The 22,264-nt window shown below is 40.4% G+C and overlaps 1 protein-coding gene across 1 annotated transcript; it reads left to right on the top strand.

Moving 5' to 3' along the window:
* The first annotated feature begins 627 nt into the window (after positions 1-627).
* tfam (transcription factor A, mitochondrial) lies at positions 628-21,760 on the top strand. The gene is made up of 7 exons (XM_049563933.1): positions 628-1,006; positions 3,031-3,179; positions 4,714-4,784; positions 5,862-6,011; positions 7,292-7,387; positions 19,927-19,983; positions 20,097-21,760. Exons 1-7 carry the CDS (start codon positions 921-923, stop codon positions 20,373-20,375), a joined length of 888 nt encoding a protein of 295 aa, XP_049419890.1. The 5' UTR covers positions 628-920; the 3' UTR covers positions 20,376-21,760.
* Positions 21,761-22,264: the final 504 nt, after the last annotated feature.

Below are 22,264 nucleotides of genomic sequence, written 5' to 3'. Positions count from 1 at the left end.
TATAAATAATGAATGAATATGACTAAATATGAATACACTATGGGCCAGGTATGAGCAGTATAGACTAGTAAATATATAAATAGTAAAAGTCAAACACATATTAAGTAATGTAGTAAGAATGTGCAAGTATGTTACACTACAAATAAAAGTAATGTGATTGTAAGGCTGCTTCACGTGCAGACAGAATATAGTGCCAGCAGCTGCATAGCTGTAAATATATTTAACATCAAATATCTGCCAGCAACAGAGAGCTGTGTGTGAAGGGGGTTAATATGCCTACTGGTGACTAGTTCAATAGACAGGTCACTAATAATAGGCTTGGGACTGTTGACGTGTACACGTCAGTTTATTAGAAACAACAACATAGATTACGACATAACAGCAACAGAGCTCTCCGGCACCTCCGACGGTATGCACGACTCTGGCGAGCTCGACGAGAGGAGATTTGCTACATCTCCGAAGTACAACAACACAAAATATTCAAATGTGGCGCAACGGACGGCGGCGGAAGTGAGCAAGAGGGTCGGAGTTCAGGGAGCGATGTGATGGCGGATGTAGTGTGTCCCAATAGTATGCATGCTGCATACTACACTACATACTTTTTAAGGGCAGCTGCAGTACATACTAAAAATATATAGTAGAAGTATGCGATTTGGAACGCAGGGCTGGCTTTAAATCAGGATTTTAGCGGAAACGGAAGTAAACCGTCTTGACTTTTTCCCACAATGCACCGGGAGAGTCTGAGGGCGCCTTTTGCATCAAGTTTGCAGCTTACACATATCAACAAGGAGGAGGGGGAGAGGCTCAACTTCAGTTAAACCGTCTAATGCGTAAATTGAACAACACGCTGGTTTGCGTTTGACAATACGTTAGTCTTTCATCCCTCTGCTTAGAGATTTTTAACGTCTGTTCTCACCGACATGGCTCCGTTCAACTTAATGACAGCAGGTGTTAGCTGGTTGGCTAAGTCCTTCAGTGTCTTCTCCTGTACAAGCACTCTGGCAAGGTAACTTGGCTAACCTAAAGTTACTCTACTGTGTTAGCTTGCTCAAGTTGTGGCTGAGCTAAGTTAGCAGGCTAGCTTTAGCTTGCTCTCTTGGCAGTCCGCATAACGTTACTGTAAGCACGCTTTTTCATCATCAAAATGAGATACTGTAATGGAAAAAATGTGATGTGGAAAGAGTAGCAATAGCTAGTATTAGGATAAGTTATTTGCTCTGTGACCCCCAGTAAACTATGTTACAGCTTACATTGTTATTTAACAACTGTCAGTGACTGTCAGAGCCCCTCTTTGACGCGTTGATTTAGATAACAATTCATATTAAAAAGAGTAGTAAGACTTTGGATGTGAGGAGTATTAACTAACAAGACATATAGGGCGTTTGTGTGGTAATAGGAAAGACGGCTTGTTAAGCCAAATCTTAAATGGACTTTACATTACATTAAAAGTAGTGCGCGTGTGGTTGGGTTAGGGCTCGAAGTGGAATAACTGTCTTCAGGTGCAGCAGTTTAAGCCTCTCCTGGAAAACCTGTAAAAGTATTGGAATTTCACAATCACATTTTCCAGGCCTGGATAATACATGAAATTAGTTAAAATCATTGAGAAAAAAAAGTCATGAAAAGGTTTTGAGAGTTTGTCCATGAAAATGTGTTGGAACCTGGTACTAAAAAATGTGTTTAAGGCCGCAACTAATGTTTATTTTGATTGCAATTGATTGCAGATTATTTCTTTGAGTAATTTCTATGAGTAATTGGTTGTATAGCCACTGAAATGTCAAGAAACAGTAAAAAAAAAAAAAAAAAAAAAATCCAGCACAACTTCCCAGGGGGTTTCAAGATACAAGAGGCTTTTGCAATTTTACAGTCATGTAACAAACATACAGAGAATTGACCCACAGTGCAGACAGTGCAAAAAGTGTAAATAAGAAAGTCAAAGAGAATAGAAGAGGTAATACAAATATGAAAATGAAGTTAAGGTGAAAAACTCAAAGATAGTTTACATTAAAAAAATAACATTGTTTGAGAATGTTTGGTGATTTTTTTTTTACTGCTTTTGCTTGAAAAAGTCAGAAATACAAAGTTCCCACTGTCATGGAAAACCTGGAAAAGTCTTGGAATTTCACAGTCACATTTTACAGGCCTGGAAGGGACATGGAATTTTTAGGAATGCACACTAATATTGGTTAGGTATCAGCCAATATTGGCTTTAAAATTAACTATCAGAATCGGCCAACATGCTTTTTCTTATTTTGCACAATGACTGAATATTACTTTGAAAAATATTGTATTTCATGTATTCATCTACCATCAGGATAAGAGTATGCATGCATAATATGTTAAATCAACTACAGAGGAGACTTGATGTTCACTAAATTAAGTGGGGGGAAAAATGGTTATATCAATGGCGATATTGGTATCGGTTACCTTCCGAATAAGTTTAAGTTTATTATTGGCATATCAGTTTTAGGCAAAAAATCCAATATCGGGCATCCCTGGGAATTTTGTTTTGTTTTGTATAATGCAACATAACTGTTGACTTAACATAGCTTTGATACTATATGCGTTGATGTGTGACAGGGTTTTCTCCCTGGGTTTGCCTCTCTCTTTCTGTGTGCCAGCTAGCTGAAATTATGTCTGAAAAGAGTTTGAATCTGATATGGTCTAGTAAAGTCGGGCAAGTGGGGGGAAAAAAGATTTAAGGGTCCTTGAAAAGTCATGAAAAAGCTTGGAACTTTTGTCCATGAAAATGTGTGGGAACCCTGGAAATCATACTTATTTCTATCACAATAGTTGCATTTTTTCTTTGTTAATATCAACTAATCTATCAACTGTTTGACCAATCATTTCAACCCTAGAGATCTTCAACCTGTGTGTTCTGTTACTCTGGAATAGGTAGCCTGCTAGCTATGTGCATGGGGTTTTGTGTAAAGTTCTCTCCAGTAGAAAGAATGGATGGTAAGATGTTCTTTGCATTCCATCATATTTGTGTGTGTGTGTGTGTGTGTGTGTGTTTGCACATGTGTACTGCAGGTGCAGGTGTACCAGTGTTCTCCCAGCTACATACATCAACCAAGTGAAATGTCTGAGCTCTCAGGCAAGCGGTCCTCCAAAGAGGCCTCTGAACGGGTACATGAGATATGTAGTGCAGCAGAAGCCACTCATGATCAGGAACAACCCAGGTAAATCTGCAACACCTTATATCTCAGAGGTAGCTTAAGTTATTGATTCCATAAACTTGCTGCACTGAAGTGACAGTAAGTGCTTGTACTGTGTACAGTATGCAGTGTGACAGAAACTAGGGCTGTCACTTTTTCAAAAAATCAAGGTCAAATGAATCTAAAATGAGCCCCCCCCAAGTGCGGCTCTCTTTATTTACAATATTACCTGCCGACAAGAACACCCGCTCAGAATGCACAGACGTTCCTGGCACACACAGGTATTTACAGGCCAGCTTTGAGAGTTGTGGTTACCTGTTGCACCCTGTGTCTCTCCACCAAAGCAGGGTTGTTGTCTGCCACCTCTACCAAAGTCACTCGATTTATACAAGTCCCCAGACAGGCTCCCCATCGCACCCAGGGCAGCAGCTGCCTATTCTCCCTCTTGCCCTCTCGCCATCTACGGTGTAGAACCCAAAGTACTTCCACACGCTGCTTCTCAGATGTTTTGGTGTCGTGATTGTCTGCTCAGGACGGCTTTGTTGCTGTTGTCCTCCATTTACGTAGCAAAACAACACATTAACATTGGCTTCGTTTAGTGATAGGTCAGTAGGTCATGCAATAGGTCAACATGAGAGTGAATTCTTAGAGCGCCCTCTGTTGGATCACAAGGCAAACTACATCAAATTGTCTGATGCACCTATAGAGACTGCAGCCAACATTTCAAACAGGTAATTACAGCTCGAACATGAACTTTTCACCTCATGTCCTAACGAATGTTCGAAACTCGAATCAAAAGTGACAGCCCTAATAGACTTGTTATTAGGGCTGCCACGATTAGTCGACTAATCGATGACTAATCGACTATTAAAATAATCGGTGACTATTTTAGTAGTCGACTAATCGGTTTGAGTCATTTTTCATAGAAAAGTACTATAAAAGTACCCCAAAATACTCTTACTGCAGCTTCTTACGTTCAGATATTGGCAGCTTTACACACTCTCCCGTGACAGTGAACTAAAACCCTTTGGCGTTAGTATGAAACAAGACATTAGATGATGTAATTTTGGGGTTTGGGCGAGACAGACCGACATTTTTCAACATTTTAACACATTTTTCGATGAAATGATAAGTCGACTAATTGAAGAAATAATCGACAGATTAGTCGACAATGAAAATAGCAGCCCTACTTGTGATTTAATTAAAACTCATTAAATCACAATGAAATGTAATATCAGAGCACATGGCTAAGCTAGATCAGTCTGAGATTTCTCTGTCCTGAGTCAATGACTCAAATGCTCCAGTTCTGTTAGGGCTGGGTGATATGGCCTAAAAAAATATCTCCGATATCACCCCAAACTTAAAATCAAGTGAGCGTGAGCCCACTCTGAACTACGGGAGCCCAGCGGGGAGAGTCAGTGGCGGATGTTAAAGAGAAAATCGATTTTCTTAAAAACAAATCGACCTAAAGTACAAATTCGATTTAATCAATAAAATCAATTTATCGCCCAGCCCTACGTTCTGTTGTTTATAATCATCTTAAAATTGTTGCCCTCAGAAATCAAAGCAGTGGATATCATCAGGATGATCGCCCAGCAGTGGAGAACGATGAGCCCAGACCAGAAACGGGTATTTTACTCCTCTACTTGTTGAGTAGTATAAAGTGTATGCCTTTTATTCAAGTATTTTATCCTGCCATGAGTCCAGACAATGTAGGGTAAGACAGTGGTTGCATGGGGCAAATCAACTCTTTAGCCCCTTTTGCACTGCCAGATTTTCAGCGAATGTTGGGCAGTTTTGCAGGCAAGCTGCCAGCGTTTAGACACACAGAGGCGGATTGGTGAGTTGTTCCGAGGTGCCTAATTTTCCACGTAGGGGTAAACATATTGGCAGGACCTTTTTGGTCACAACTTCCCTCGGAGTACGACACTGTTTACATCCAACACTGAGCTACACGTTTTGTTACTTGCTCATGCCCCCCATTGCCTTGAAAAAGGCACATTCTGTATGAACAAAAGTAAGCAGGCAGCATTTGGTTGCACTCTCCGATTTTGTTTTTTATACTACCAATGGTGAATGAAGACTGATTGGGCTTTCCTGCAAATTTGTACAATTCCTATTTAAAATGGGCTTTTGATGCTGATTAAGGGGCCGTTCAGATGTAGTGTCTTTTGCGCGCACATATCCATTAGTTTCAATGTAGACGTGCGTCAAGCGCGCTCACAGTCCAAAGCGACACCGTAGCAGCACGCATTCGGTGTGACGCGCCTGTTTTTTCGTGTGCGTCCGTGGCGCACAGAGATCGAAAAATCTCAACTTTTTCGAATGCAGCAAGCGCACTGCATGTCATGTGATAAGAATTAACCAACAGAAGGAACAATGCCTGGAGAATTATCAGCTCGGAGCTTGGGATAACTGGTGAGCATGATGATACGCTATTTCTGTGTCACTTTTTACTGCCCTTGTGAGTGACAGGTGGTTTTGGTTGCTTAGTAACGGCAGGCGCAACAGTAGCGCAACCTCCGAAGCGCCTCGGATAAAAGGATGGAAACAGCACAGCTGGCGTTTTCCACGCGCTTTTAGACGCTACATCTGAACGGGGCCTAAGTGTAAAACACAACTCCTGTTGTCATGACATCTCTTTATATGTTCTTTTCTGTTGTTATGACCAAATTGTTTTCTTTTTGGTATCTCTTACCCTTGAAGCCTTTTGAGGAAGCCTCTCTGCAGGCCAGGGAGCAGTTTAAGATGGACCTCCAGCGCTACCAGGCCCAGCTGACCCCAGCACAGGTCCAGCAACAAACGTTAGAAAAGAGACAGAGGATGGCCAAGAGGAAGGCCATCCGCAAAAAAAGGGTAAGAGCGAGCAATCAGTCAATCAATCAATCAATCAATCAATCAATTTTATTTATAAAGCCCAATATCACAAATCACAATTTGCCTCACAGGGCTTTACAGCATACAACATCCCTCTGTCCTTAGGACCCTCACAGCGGATAAGGAAAAACTCCCCCAAAAAAACCTAACTGGGGAAAAAAACGATAGAAACCTCAGGAAGAACAACTGAGGAGGGATTCCTCTTCCAGGATGGACAGACGTGCAGAACAGATCAGCATAATAAATTAACAATAATCTGTATGACACAATGAGACAGAAAGAGAGAGAGAGAGAGAGAGAGAGAGAGAGATGCAGGACAGACGGTAATGACAGTAGCTTACAACAACATTAATTTAAGTAATAATATTATAATAATAATAATAATTACGGCTTTTGTGGTACAATATGTTGTTGGTATATATTAATATATCTGATAGTATACATATGTGACAATAATCATATGTGTATAATAACATCAGAAGTATGACCAATGATAACAGCAGCAGCAGGAGGCATCTGGTAGGACCACGGCAGCAGCACAACCACACACGTCACACTATCCAAGCACCACTGCAATACGAGTTAACCTGAGAGACAGTGGAGCACAAAGGCTCCGGAGAAGAAGCCGAGTTAGTGACATCCAGAATGGCTGATTTAGCAAAATGCAGTAACAGGACGAGAGAGAGAAAGAGAAGGTGCCAGGTGTATTATAGAAGGTCCCCCGGCAGACTAGGCCTATGTCAGCCTAACTAGGGGCTGGTACAAGGCAATCCTGAGCCGGCCCTAACTATAAGCTTTATCAAAGAGGAAAGTCTTAAGTCTAGTCTTAAATGTGGAGACGGTGTCTGCCTCCCGGACCCCAACAGGAAGATGATTCCACAGGAGAGGAGTAGTAGACAGGCAAGAAGGGAAGGCTGGAGTGATCTTTTGTCAAAAGTTTCAAGATAGATTTTCATTTATGTGGTTTTAGAAACACATCATAGACTTGATATTTAAACTATCTAGAGGTGTGACTTTGCTGACAGTATTTTGTCCTCTGTCACATCAGCCCCCGCACTGAAACAAGCAGTGTGTCAGGACAGAGCACTGCAGGGTGCACTCAACAACAGGTTTGAGTTTAGGGCTGACTGTGGGAGTTAAATGTGAATCTGAAATAGCCCCAGTCAGCAAACTGAAACCCTGTTACATCAACTGTTGTCCCGTTGTTAAACATATGTATTGATACATATACCTATGCCCTCTCTGTGTGTGTGGTCCAGGAGTTAAACAGCATGGGGAAGCCCAAGCGTCCTCGCTCTCCGTTCAATATTTTCATGTCGGAGCACTATGAGGAGGCCAGAGGAACCACTTCACCGGTCAGTAACCACAGCATCATGATGTGACATTTAAAGGAACAGTTCAGATTTTTTGACATAAGGTTGTGTGAGATACTTAGTGGTTGTTATTGTGGTAGAATTATCATAGTACTGGTCAGACCAAAATGAGTTGCACAAGTTGCCATAGAACAAAAACATTTAAATCTGTGATGCAACATCAAAAAGAACTCAAAAATGACTTGTATAAACAGATTAGTTTGTTCTGTAGTTAGAGAATTTCTTGAATTCATCAATTTTCGAGTTTGTTTTATACCAAAAAAAAAAAAAAATCAAAAGTGGCCTTTATAGTTGTGATGAATGATATTGTCATTTTGAGACCATTTGCCACTGCTATGATTATGTAATAGCATAAAAATAGAAGCGCACCCTTTTAAAGAGCATCTTTTAAAAAAAAAAGGTAATAAATATTTTTTATGTTAACAAATACACGTTAACACAACAGGCAGTATCAAGGGTCATGTCCATATATCGTAATATAAGTTTATATGTATTATCATGACGGGCCTAATCATGGCTGTCAATATAAAGAGAGGTTTGATTTTATTGGCATTAGTATTTGTCATAAGTTCCGTTTCCACCAAACACTTCTGCTATGGTACCTTTGGTAATCCTTCAGATATGGTACCTAGACCCTAGTTCCATTTAGCGTTTTCACCGCAAAAAGTACTCTTATATGCGGACAGGGTTGTTGTTACTCACTGCTCCATCCAGCGGTCACTGTATTTCCTCATCACCAGTGACACAGAGGGAAGTCTGCACCTCATGTATCATCCACAGAACAGGGTTGCACACCGATATTTTCAGAACAAAATAGAACAGGCTGCAGTGAGAGTCTCTCTCCATGGGATATTTAGAAATAGCAGGTTTGTGCATGTAGTCCTTCTCAGGCAAGCGCAGGGGTTTAGAGTTGCTGTAGCCCACAGGAACAACATTCCGCATCGCGTGTTTTTTCTCCAAGTGAGGATTAGTGTATGTCATCCAAGAGAGACAGTAAAAACTAATGGAACTGTTAAAGTTGACATATTTGAATTTAAGGTGCGCTGATGGATTCATGTCATCAACTAATGCATTGAGTAGCATGACAGGTAAATGTACAACCTTAAAAATTGCTGGAAGTTGACTCAGTGAATTAAAGCAACTCTTACCTTTCTTGCATTTCACGCAGCACTTAGGAAAAATTTGAACATCCACAACTCTCGCCTTCCTCCAAAGTCCCAACCCTCTCCCCCCGGAACTCCACCTACCTCCAACGGCCCACTCCCCCCTCCTCCATTACGTCTTCATTATGTCTATGATAGGCGTTGGCAAGGTAACGTTAGATACACAGAAGAGAAGAGCGAGTGTAACATTACAACCAAGACAGTCAATCGATCCTGGAGTTTTAAAACTCAACCGGAGTCAGTGATGACTGATGTGTTTTAGAATAAGGTTACAGTGCTAACGTTAGATAGTAGCATTAACGTTACTGGTAAGTGGAAACACACAAGGAAGATAACGTTAAAGGAGCTATATGTAAGAAATCTAAAGCAAATAGTCGTAAAATCCTCCTAATATGTCACAGAGACTAAGGAATAATGTTCATATAACATACTGATCTTATGGAAAACAATAGTACAGCCAGAATATTCGCATTTAAAAAAAAAATTTACAGTCCACAAATCATGTTTATGTTTTGAATTTGTGTTTTGGCCTGTTGCGCCACCGACCGCCGTCTACCAGTCACACAGTCAGTAGAGTCTCAGCATCAGTTACAGTTACGACTGAGCTACAGCAGCACGGCAAGCAGCATTAGCAGTGTCCCAGTACACAGCTTTAGCAGCCGGCTCCTCCTCAGCCTTATCCTGGCAGCAGTGTTAGCAGCAGAGAAGCCGGACTTGCTCGAACGGTCCAGTTTGAGTGCCGTGACCGTTTTGGCCACATTCTTACATACAGCGCCTTTAATGTTTCCGAGGTTACGCTACAGTAGGCTAACGTTAGCCATTAGCAACTGGATGCTGTGCTGTCATATATAACATTATAAACTGAACTGAACTTCTTTATTTGTCATTTTTATGCGCAGTACAAAAACTAAATGACATTTCACATACCCCAAGCAAAAAGAAACAAAACATTTAAAAACAATTTGTGCAACATATAAGAAAGAACATATGGTGCAATAGTAAGATGAAAAGGGTCGACATTTCACAGTCAAAAACTCCACATCCTGAGAGCAGAACTGGGAGATCCTCTTCACATTACAGCACCATGAATTGTTTGTGTATATTGCCGGAGCTTACCAGATGATGCAGCCTCCCTGTCTGCTCTATGTAGTGTTAGCCCTGTTAGCTCAACACCGGAGTCTGATATGTTACCATTCATCCATGTTCCAATTAACTAATATGCATTTTTTTGCTGCTGTCATTATTAATAATATTTTTTTTTCATCATTATTAACTTCTTTACACATTTCTACATCACCCAAAATTGATATTCTGGGGTCCAGGATAATTCTTGTCTGTAATATTTCGGATGTATATTTATAAACTTTATTCCAAAATCCTTCGAAGTGTGTGCACCTCCAAAACATGTGTATCATATCACCATTATCTGCATTACATCTTGGGCATTTAGATGGTGTATTAGGACTCAACTGCTGTAGCCTTTGGGGAGTATAATACACCCGGTGAAATATGTTAAACTGCATAAGTCTATGTTTGGTGTTAACCAAATTTTTTTGTGACGTCTCCAATAGATCTTCCCATTCCTTCAGCGTGTATTCGTGTCCCACATCTTTTTCCCACTTGTATTTATGTCGTGCTGAATTATGGTTCATTCCATAGTTTATATTATTATTATTATTAGTATTAGTATTATACAATCTTGATATTAATCCCTTTTGTACCTTTGCTTTCAACATAGTTTCTTCTTTTGGAGTATCTGAAATACTGGGATAGTCCATTATGATGTTTGATTTGACCCAACTCCTTGACGTTTCTTAGAACCATATGAGAATGGTACAATTATGAGTTTTTATTTCTGGTGGAATTCACTTACATTTTAGTGTGCCATCTGCTTATTAATAGCATTTTAACCTAAACAAAGAAAATTTCCAGACATCCTCCACATCCTTTTATTGATCCTTTTATTGCTGTGGTGCTGAAATGAGAAGATAACACACAAAACAACAACAGGTTAATTATACAGATACATACATTTTAACAGACTATTCACATATTATTTTTTTACCAGCATGCTCTCTGATAGAATATTTAGGATGGGTCAAATACAGAGAATTGATTTCACTAGATAAGTTGTACTTTCATGACTATATATGTGACAAAGATGATTTACCTTTACACAGCTCAAATATGGGCAGCAGCAGCAAGCAGGTTCAGCCAGTAGATGCTGTCCTCTATGCTGTGGTGCTGAAATGAGAAGATAACACACAAAACAACAACAGGTCAATTATACAGATACATACATTTTAACAGAATACACATGTATTATTTTGTACCTTTTGTACCTTCTCTCTTCCTGTCACTTTTTTGTTGTCTTCTTTTCCCTTTTTTCTTTTTCTCTTCCTGTCCCTTTCTGTCAGTCTTTCTCCCTTTTTTCATACTTATGTCCTTTTTCACGTTGTCTTCCTCTCCTTTTTTTCTTTGTTCTTTTGTCCTTTTACTCAGTCTTCCTCTCCCTTTTTTCTTTCTTCTTCTGTCCCATTTACTCGTTGTCTCCCTCTCCCTTTCTTCTGTCCCTTTTTTCGTTGTCTTCCTCTCCTTTTCTCTCGTTTTTTTTTCCTTTTTCCTCAACCATAAACATCTACAGCAGTAAATTATAACACACATTAAAGCGATATTAATACAAAGCTAAAACACTGGCAGGGATCATTTTAATGCAGAGTAAGTAGTTGTTATTAATTTACTTACATACTTTGTAATGTTTTGAATGCATAACGTAAAGGAATACTTATCAATGTAGAAGAAATTTTCCCCCGGACTTCCGGTTGAGCGGCCATGGAGGCAACACGCTACTCCCCCCCCCCCCAAGCTAATTTTTAAAGCCCCAGTTAGCCCCGGTCAGATAACACTGTAAATTGGTATAATTAGTTGTAGGGGCATATAACATGCCTAGGATACAGCAGAAAAAGCTGGGACAAGGTAGAGACTCGAGACAATACCCAGCGACCGACAAGTATCTCGAAGAAGAAACTAGCGCTAGCATTAGCACTAGCCAGCTTGCTACAGAGGGACTAAGCGAGGAAGAAAACATGGCAAACTTGGACATGATTTCTCCAAGAATTGAGAGTTTCGCAGAGCGAACGGAGACACGTTGAAGGACATTAAGGAAGAGATTAACAAGATTAACAACAGGATTAATGAGCCAGAAGTGCGAATCGCCGAGGCGGAAGAGAGAGTACAAGGAGTGGAGGGAGCGATACTGGAGATGCTTAAACGACAGACTCACCTGGAGGCAAGATCAGGAGGGCCGAGCCAGAAGGGACAATATTAGGATCCATGGTGTCTGCAAAGGGGCTGAAGATAGCACAGCCTCTGTGATTTCCTTTGTTGAAACGCTACTGAAAGAAAACCTGGGCCTTCCGCCCTCCACAGACCTGCACATCGAAAGGGCACACTGCGCTCTGGGTCCCCGACCTCCACATGACGCACTGCCGAGATTGATTGTGGTCAAGTTTGCTAGCCACCGCTCCAAAGAGGACATTGTGAAGACAGCCTGGCAGAAACGTGGCTTTGTTTACAAAGAGAAAAGAGTGAATATAGATCACGATTAGGTTTTGAAAAAACGCAAGGATTACACAGAGGCAAAACGGGTGTTGAAGGAGAAAAAAGTAAGATTCCAGACGCCATTCCCAGCCAGACTGAGAGTATTTTTTTTAAGATGAAACTAAACTCTACAACTCGGCCGAGGAGGCAACTGTGGATATGGCAGCAAAGGGACTACCTGTGAAAGTGTTCAAGCCGCCAGAGAGCTGGGAGGAGAAAATCAAGCGCCTGAGGTGGCACACGTCTCTCCGGGGAAAAGACGTTGAGACAGCCACAGCGCGCACGGGTTATAAGGAGAAGCTGGACGCTTTCAGGAGAAAGTAACTGACTCTGTCTCTGCAGCAGGAGCAGAAGAAAGTGACTTTGCCATCTAGAGTAAATCCTTGTCGATGAAAGAGACTGGGTCCGAACAGGTTAACGATTTTGATTGTCAAAACATTATTTTGTTAATTGATTGTTTTTTTCCAAATGTATCTGAGAAAGTCGGGTTATAATTTGCTTACGTTTCCTCTGAATATTGGACTCTGTCTCCTAGGTATGCATACTGTATTAAATAATCTATTATGAGGGCAATAGTTATTATGCAGTACCACTCATTCTCTCTTTTTGAGGGCCCTCTGCCTCTTATAGGAGAGGAAGGAAATCCCTCAGAGCCGTCGGGACATCACGGCCACAGCAGGGTCACAAAAAAGACCCCATCTTAGGGAGTCATTTCAGTGTTGTATATGTTTTTATTTTCAGCAGTATGTTTGAAGCTCCAAAGTTTCAGTTCATGTTGGAGCAGACGTTACGCTAGACTATTTCGTCGCCGGTCATTTTGACCGACAGGGTCATAAAAATCCGGTCATAATCTATTTTTACCGGTCGTTCTTAAATGATAATAAAGATATTCAAAGACATTTAGTTTTCATTTGTTCGTTTTTAATAAATCCAACAAGCAAGTTATAAAGTGTGCATTAATAAGGACATGAACGAAAAGATGAACAGACATCCACACACCCGTGCCATTAGGCTTCGCCCTGGACACACCGGACGGCACTAACGCGTCCGGTGTGTCCAGGGCGTTATGTAGTTATGCCTGTAGGCTCGGTGACACAAGATTAAAATTGTAATGAAGTGATTATGGTATTGAAAAATGTGTTCGGTTATGCACTGTTGTGTTATTTTAAATTATAAACACGGTATTTTCTCCTCACGTTCCTCAGTGCATGCTGTTGTTATCTTATTTTGAAAATTGGCCGGATTCTCTCGTCTTTTCTGTGTCCGACTTCCTGTTTGATATGATCCGCTCGATCCGGCTTGACAGAAGTGCTCGCGGCTCCCGTGAAAAATAGACCAGACGCCGAACTGAAGCGCTGCCTCTACTCCACGGGTGCTCCGCTCTGCTCAGTGGCCTGTGTGGACAGTCAGATAGGATAACATGGGTGCTGAGTGAAAACTGCCTCCGCTGCTGGGCGCCGTGCTTCGGTTCCGCGTCCGGTGTGTCAGGGCGTTATGTCAACAACGCTACATGAGGCAGATGAATGACGTTTTCTCTGCAGTACTGTGCACTTCATTGTTGTAAAAAAACGGTCAATGACTGAGAATATCTGGTTAACGCGACCCCTGTGTTGGAGCTATGTATTTTGTTTGTGTAGCATTTGGGGTAAGGTTACTTTAGAGACAGGCTGGGTGACAATACCAAAAAAGTAAAATGAATACAGACCTAATTAAAGTAGTGTCATATAACGTGAATGGCATTCTCAATCCTATCAAGAGGAGTAAAATTTTTAATAAACTGAAAAGGGACAAGGTGGGAATTGTGTTCCTACAGGAGACACATTTCTCTGAACCATACCACGCAAAACTGAAAAGAAGGGGATTTAATAAGGTCTTTTCAGCTTCTTACAAATTGGGAGCAAGAAGGGGGGTTTCAGTACTGATATCAGAAAGATTTATTTTTGAAGTAAATTTTGAAATTAAAGATAGGAAGATACATTATGGTGGGTGGATTAATGGAAGGAAAAGAAGTCACTTTTTTGAACGTCTATGCACCTCCTGGGGCAAACTGGTTCTTCTATAAACACATTTTTGACTTAATGCTTTCTAAAGCCCAGGGCCTCGTGATATGTGGAGGAGACTTAAACGTTAGACTAAACCCCAGTTTAGACTCTTCATGTTGGACCTCCTCCCAAAACAGTTCACTTAGCAAAAAAATCAACAGCATAATGCTTGAATCAGGTACAGTATAATTGATGTTTGGAGGGAATTCCACCCCAAAACTAAAGACTACACGTTTTATTCAAATCCCCACTCTGCCTACTCCCGAATTGATTATTTTTTGATGTTTTACAAGGATGTGCATTTGGTTAAAAGTGGTAGTATAGGAGTAATGGATGTATCAGATCATTGCCCAGTTCAGATGGAAGTACTACTCAGATGTAAAAAAAAAAAAAAAAAAAGGATTACATCTTGGAGATTAAATAACTCTATTCTAAATGGGAAAATGAAGGAGGAGTTGAGGGCTGAAATAGAAAAATATGTGGAAGAAAATGACAATGGAGAGGTCTCTCCCTCCATCCTACGGGATGCTTGCAAAGCAGTGTTACGGGGAAAAATAATTGCTAAGACAACTGCATTAAAAAAAAGCAAACAACAGGAACTTATTGATTTGGAAGCAGAATTAAAAGATTTACAAAGGAAACAGAAAACAACATTGGATGCAAACCTGGAAAAGGAGATGCATCAGATAAAAACTAAAATAAATAACAACCAATCAAGAGACATACTTAAAAACTTAATGTTTGTTAAGCAAAAGTACTACGAAGTGGGTAGCAAATCAACTAAATTATTGGCATATAAAATAAAGAAGCAGCAAACAGGGAGGACTGTTTATAAGATTAGAGATTCAAGTGATGGCAGTATAAAATATGACTTAAATGATATCAGTCAGTGTTTTGAAATGTATTACAAAAATTAATATACTCAACCAAGATTGGAAAACAAGAATCTAAGAGACTTCTTGCTTGAGGGGCTAAACCTCCCAACAGTGTCTGAGGCTCAAAACGAATCTCTGTGTGCACCAATAATGGCAGAGGAACTGAACAGGGCAATTTCCAACCTTAAATCTAACAAAAGTCCAGGACTGGATGGATACACATCTGGGTGGTATAAGGTACTGCGGGAACCTTTGACACCCCTGCTGCTTGGGACATTCAATTGGGTGCTGCAGGGGGGAGACCCTCCCCCCTCCTGGGGAGAGGCAGTTATTACAGTTATCCCCAAACAGGGAAAAGATAGGCTGGACTGTTCAAATTATAGACCTGTGAGCCTTTTAAATCAGGACTACAAAATTTTTGCATCTATATTAGCTAAACGACTGGAACGAATTCTGCCTGAAATCGTACACCTGGATCACACAGGCTTTATTAAACAGCGGCAAACTCAAGATAACTTTAGATGTACATTACATGTGATCCATCAGATAAACCAGGAACAAATTGAAGCAATCATATTGGGCTTGGATGGCAAAAAAGCGTTTGACTCTGTAAGTTGGTCTTTTTTATACAATGGTCTGCATATATTTCAATTTCATAGAACGTTTATTCGGACAATCCAGAGTCTCTATAACAAGCCAACAGCAAGAATTAAAATAAACGGTTCCCTTTCAGCATCCTTTGAGTTGGAGCATGGCTGTCGACAAGGATGTCCTATTAGTCCTCTCTAGTTTGCCCTCTTCATAGAGCCTTTAAGTCAAATGATCAGACAAAATGATAATATACATGGTATCTCATTGCCTGGTGAACATAAAATAGCGCTTTTTGCGGATGACGTCCTGGTGTTCTTGTCGCGCCTGGCCTCATCTCTCCCTGCATAATGCAAACACTTTCAGATTTTGGAGCAATATCAGGCTGCAAATTAAACTCACATAAATGTCAGATGCTAACATTCAAATACACAACGTGTCAACAGTTCAGAGATAAGTATGCCATTAGTGAAGTGAACAAATTGAATTACCTGGGTGTGAAAATACCAAAGGACCTTACAAGTCTAACCTCTGAAAACTATGACCCTCTGCTCTCCAACATCAGAAAGGATTTGGACAGGTGGAACATGCTCCCGAGGCTGCTTTATTTGTTTCAGTCACTTCCAGTGGAGATTCCTGAAAAGAAATTTGCTGAGTGGGATAAGTGGATTTTGAGATTTCTGTGGCAGGGAAAGAAACCTAGAGTTAGATTCAAGACACTCCAGGTTCCAAGGTGTAAAGGAGGCCTTGCTCTCCCCTGCCTAAAAACTTATTGTCAAGCTGCCCAGATTAAACCCTTGATCCATATTTGTGACCCAAGCTATTCAGCTATATGGAAAACCATTGAATGCCATTGCTTGGGCAAGATCCCATTACAGGCCATCATTGGGGACAGTGAATTAAAACACCATCTTGAGGCAAAGCCTAACCCATGGCTAGAGGTATCACTTAAAACCTGGTTTAAAATGGTGAAGTTATACGGGCAGACGGAGCCTTTTTCACTGATAAGGTGGGTGGCTTATGACCTAGGCTTAACTCCGAACAGACTGGATGCAACCTTTAAGTTGTGGCAGCAGCAGCGAGGGATCAATATTTATTTGGACCTCTTTGAAAAAACCTCTCTTAAAAGTTTTCAAAACTTGAAGGATCAATATGGAATAATCAACCAGGACCTCTTTAGATATTTGCAGTTAAGACACCACAGAGAAAGAATAATTAACAAAGATGATCTGGGAAAAACTACATCTGGAGCAGGAGTGTTAAGAATCTTTATTGCTGCATACAGAGCAGACCTAGGTGCAGGGACTGTCTCCAAATTATATAAAGGCCTTTTGGAATTAGGTGGGACCAATACATCTTACATAAAAGAAAGATGGGAAAACGAAGGAAACTTTGTTCTATCACTAGAGGAATGGGAAAATTTAAATGGCATGCAATGGAAATCAACTAACTCTTTGTCATGGAGAGAGTTTAATTGGAAAAACAGGGTCAGATAATTTTTAACACCTGCACTCAAGCACCCTGGAGGGAGGCAGACAACATGCTGGAGAGGCTGTGGGACAGACAGAGCAAATCACTTTCATGTGTTTTGGGAATGCACTGTGATTCATCAATATTGGATTGAAATTAGAGACAGTATGAAAAATGTATTAAGATGTGACATTGATTTTTGTTTTCAAGTTATGTATTTGGGTAAAAAGCCACACCAACTTTTAGGTTTCTCAAAATTATATATGTTCAACATAATGCTGGTCGCCAGTAAAAAAGCAATCACAAAAAATGGCTAAATCAAAGAGCACCCACACTAGTAGACTGGTTCAATGTGATGCATGAAATTTACGTCATGGAAAAACTAACATTCGCTCTAAGACTCAAGATGGACCAATTCGAAAAATGCTGGAAAGGATGGATTGATTTCAGTAGTCCACATAGATCAGACTTCAGGTTATAATGGAACATCATTTGTAATGTTACCCCCATGTTTTTTTTTTTCTATGCTACACGCCCCCCTTTATTTATTTATTTTACTTTACCTCTATTTTTAATTGTCTTACTTTTTTCTGTTTGTCCAATTTGTACTGTTTCAACTGTTAAAAAAGTGTACAAAGTATATATAACACTTGATGGGGGGGGCCTGAGACACACATAATACAAGAAGCATTCTGCTGGCATTTTAGCGAAAGGATTTTAATCAAAAACATAAATAATGCGTGCAAATAAGAAAAAACTCTATTAACCAGAAATGTATGAGGAGTTTTATGGGGCCATCAGAAACCTGGGGCCCCAGGCAACCGCCTAGTTTTGCCTAATGGTAAGTGAACCGCTGGCTTTAAGTTATTTTTTTCTTAGACTACAGCTGTTGCGAGAGGCATCAAAACATAATTTCATTTTACAGTTACAGTTTACTAATGTATGTAAAACTTGCCACAGTATGAACAGAGGTTACATAAACTAGCCTCAGCTCAGCCCTGAGCAAGAGTGACCATCCTTTATTGACCAGTCAACAGACTGCAGAGTTTCTAGCTCCACCTTTTAGGACCAGATCTGTGTGCTGGGTACCTCAACAGAGGGGTGACCAAAAATGGGGACAGGAAGGAACGGTTCCATTGATACCATCCACAACTTTTCACAGTGGAAACAGAAAAAATGTGTACTGAACCGGAGTGCTTGGTTGAAACGGGGCTTAACAGTTAAGTCGTTTTGGGGAAAATACTTCAACAGTTGCCTTAGGGTCTTACAGCAGATCACTGTCTAGAGGAACATATACTTTACTCGAAAGTATAACATCACCTATAAAAGAATGTATTCTTTTATCCATCTTTGTGACTGTCCCTTCCCCCTAAATCATGCTTTTCCTACTTTTTATCAGTCAGAGTATGGCTCTGTAATGATATGGTGTTGACAGTTGTAGTCATAATTTTATCACACTAAATGTTTTTCTGTTTTCGTCTTGTTTTCTTACTATATAATGACGAAAACTGTCTGTGGGTGTGTCTGTTCCACGTTTTTCTTCTCACTGACTTGGTCAATCCATGTGAAATTTGGCACAGTGGTAGAGGGTAATGGGAGGATGCGAATGAAGCAATATTACATCAATTGGCCAAAGGGGGGTGCGATAGCAACCGACTGAAATCGCAAGCTTTGAATGGGCATATCTCATGTCCCGTATATCGTAGACACAAGAAACTTTGCACAGAGATGCCTCTCCTCATGAGGAACACATTTTCCCCAAGAACCCATGACTTCCGATTATATAGATTTTCTGCCATTTTGAATTTTTTGAAAAACACTTAAAATCGATCTCTTCCTAGGAAGTTTGAACGATCTGCATGAAACTCGGTGAACATAATCTAGGGACCAATATCTAAAGTTCCCTCTTGGCAAAAGTTGGAAAACTTACTAAAACTGAGCTTCTTTAAGGCAATAAATATTGCGGAGGGCGTGGCTCATCACGTAAAGGTGTGTAACATCTCAGGGGTTTCACCAATCACCACACAACTTTGTAGGCATATGACCACACATAATCTGAGGGGACCCCTCCATTATTGACCCGAGCAAACAAAATGGGGGCGCTAGAGAGCTAATTTCTTATCTAGGCCTAACCACCATATCAATTTTTATTTTTTATTTTTATTTTTTTAAGATATTTTTGTGGGCATTTTTTGCCTTTAATTGATAGGATAGTGAAGTGTGAAAGGGGGAGAGAGAGAGGCAGAGACATGTAGCAAAGGGCCACAGGCTGGAGTCGAACCCAAGCCGCTGCGGCAACAGCCTTGTACATGGGGCTCTACCACTAAGCCACCGACGCCCCTGCCATATCGATTTTTACTAAACTTGGTAGATATGTAGAACAGGACGCCTCAAGGTGACTGGAGAAATTTAAATCTAATTGGCAACTGGGTGGCGCTATAACAACAGAAAAATGCTTAAAAATGGCTAAAATGCGACCGATCGCTGTGGCTCCCCCTGTCGCCGAATGTTGTTGTTTTTTTTCTAATTTTTGGGATGACTAAGTCATGGTATGGTATGCTGTACATAATCACAGAAACTGTCAGTGTGTCATTCTGTCTGTCCCACGTTTTTCTACTCACTGACGTGGTCAGTCTATGTGAAACTGCACATAGGCATTGAGGATTGGCATAGGTAGAAGGTGACAAAGCTACCAATGGGTATGGACTAGTTTTAATTAAAAAGAATTGCCATGGCTCTGCACAACAGTTACTGATACGTTTCCATCAATGTTGTTCATTTAGGCAAAGATGAAGTCACTGTTGGAGGACTGGAGGAATCTGTTTAGTCATCAGAAAAAGGTTTGCCAGATAATAACACATCATTTATTTTTAGACCTTCATGCTGCTGCACAAATGAAACAGTAAATTCACTGTTGTACTGTATTCAGATATCCGTTAATTCCTCATCTCAGGTCTACACCCAGCTGGCCGAGGATGACAAAATTCGCTACAAGAATGAGATAAAGTCGTGGGAGGACCACATGATGGAGATCGGACGAGAAGACCTGGTCCGAGAGCAGACCCTGTCTACCAAGAAGAAAAAACCTGCTGCTAGAACATCAGCAGCGAAGAAAGGAACAAAGAAGGCTAAAGCAGTGAAGAAGGTCACTGCCAAAGGAAAGGCCAAAACAATCAGGAAGACAACGACAAGCACCTCTACGAAAACTGCCAGGACTACAAAGAAGACATAAGATGTGTTTTTCTACAGAGTTTAGAGGGAAAAAACATGTTAATGAGAACTGAAGACTGAAGCTCTGATGACCTAGGACTGCTCTGCTTGGTTTTCCTCTAACTTAAAAATCACAAAGTTCCCAGTTGTCATGAATGCTTTTAAGGTTGAACAGGGCAAAGCCCGCATTCAGACACTGCAAGATCATTTTGCAATAACCAAGCATCATCTCTTCAGTAAAAAAAAATCAAAAAATAAACCCTGAATGCAGACAAATATTGGTCAGTTGTGATTGGTCAGTTGAATCCATCCATATGATGTAGTGTGGGATTGTTTCAGGCTTAGAAAGTGAGTTATTAAATGAAATGCAATGATTTCAGAAGGTTAGACATGTGAGTGAAGTGTAAAAGCCATCATAGGAGGCACACATATTGTTTATACTTCTCTGTCTGCAGTGTTCAAAAGGTTCCATTGCCCTGACTGTAACCACAATATACTGAGGAAAATAAAAAGGTCTACAGTTATTCTGCATTTGTCTTGTCAGGAAATCCATGAAAATCCCAAAACCAACAATATGTTAGCTGGTCTCTATATACCTACACTGTTTGTGGCTGTCCTCCCCAAGCCCGCTGGCTCATATTGAAGGTATATATCTTTAAAAGCACTGCACAAATACATATATTTTTAAAAACCCTCAGAAGGTTTCCAAAATACTGTTGTCTTTAGCAAACAGGAGGAAATGATGCATTAGTAAGGAACTATTTTCAGCTAAACAGAACTAAAAGACAAATGACTATATTGTCGGTTTTTGGTATTTTTGTGGGATTTATTGATGAAAAGAAAAGGAGTGACAGCTGACTTTCTTGAACAGAGCGTATGTCAGCTGTGGATGTGTGCACTCCTCGGTGCAACTTGTTGGCAAGCTCTCAGTAAGTTTCTACTCTGAGACAAGTGCCATTGGTTGCAAATGTACAGACACACCTCTGTAGATCAGACTACCATGGTACCCATGATGCAACCTGACTGAAGTCTTGGTCTCACCATTGTTATTGTTGTAGCACACCTTTGTACAGTTGCAACTTCAAACTGTGAAATCCTGCCATTTGTCATTTCTAGTATAACATTACTGACTGACATTTTGTGTTTTAAACACAAAAGCTTCACATTATGTATTGTTCCAGATGAGCTTTATATGAGACATTTTTTGTTCTGATAACTGCTGTAAAAAGCTGTTAGGCTTCCTAATAAAATGAGCTTTTCCCCCACAGCACCTTCATCCTAATGTTTATGTATGGTGGTGTAAAGTGTCATTCCTCCCTTGGTCCTAAAATGCAGATTCTTTCTGGTCATCATGTTTTTAAATTCACACACTTGTTAACTATGAAGAACATATTTTCAGTTTTTACAGTTTATTTTGCTTGTAGAATGTTTTTAGTCCCATCATTCAGACAGCATGTTTTCTTTGTAATGTGTATCCACTGAATAAAAACGTACATAAATTGTTCTACAAAAATGACCTTTAATGGTACCTAAAACATAACACATGAAAGCCACAAAGTTAAATGTCTCTTTACTCTGGAGGCCTGTAAATTTTGTGCCTCAGCGCCAGCGGTAGCCAGAGGCATTATGTTCTCAGGTTGTCCATCCGTTAATCCCACTCTCAATGTGATGAACTGATGAGATTTTGATAGTCGAGAGCTAAGGTCACTGTGACCTTGTCTGTTTCATTCTTGTGAAGGTGATACCTCAAGAATGCCTTTAGGGATTTCTTTTTTGGCACAGATGTTCACTTGGACTCAGTGATGAACTAATTGGATTTTGGTGGTCAAAGGTCAAGGTCAGTGTGACCTTGCACCCATCTCATTCTTGTGAACACGATATCTCCAGAACATCTGGAGAGAATTTCTTCAA

This window comes from Epinephelus fuscoguttatus, linkage group LG20 (genome assembly GCF_011397635.1).
Source record: "Epinephelus fuscoguttatus linkage group LG20, E.fuscoguttatus.final_Chr_v1".
Classification (NCBI taxonomy): Eukaryota; Metazoa; Chordata; class Actinopteri; order Perciformes; family Serranidae; genus Epinephelus; species Epinephelus fuscoguttatus.
Note: the sequence above shows the minus strand (reverse complement) of the source record. Positions and strands in the feature narration are given on the sequence as shown.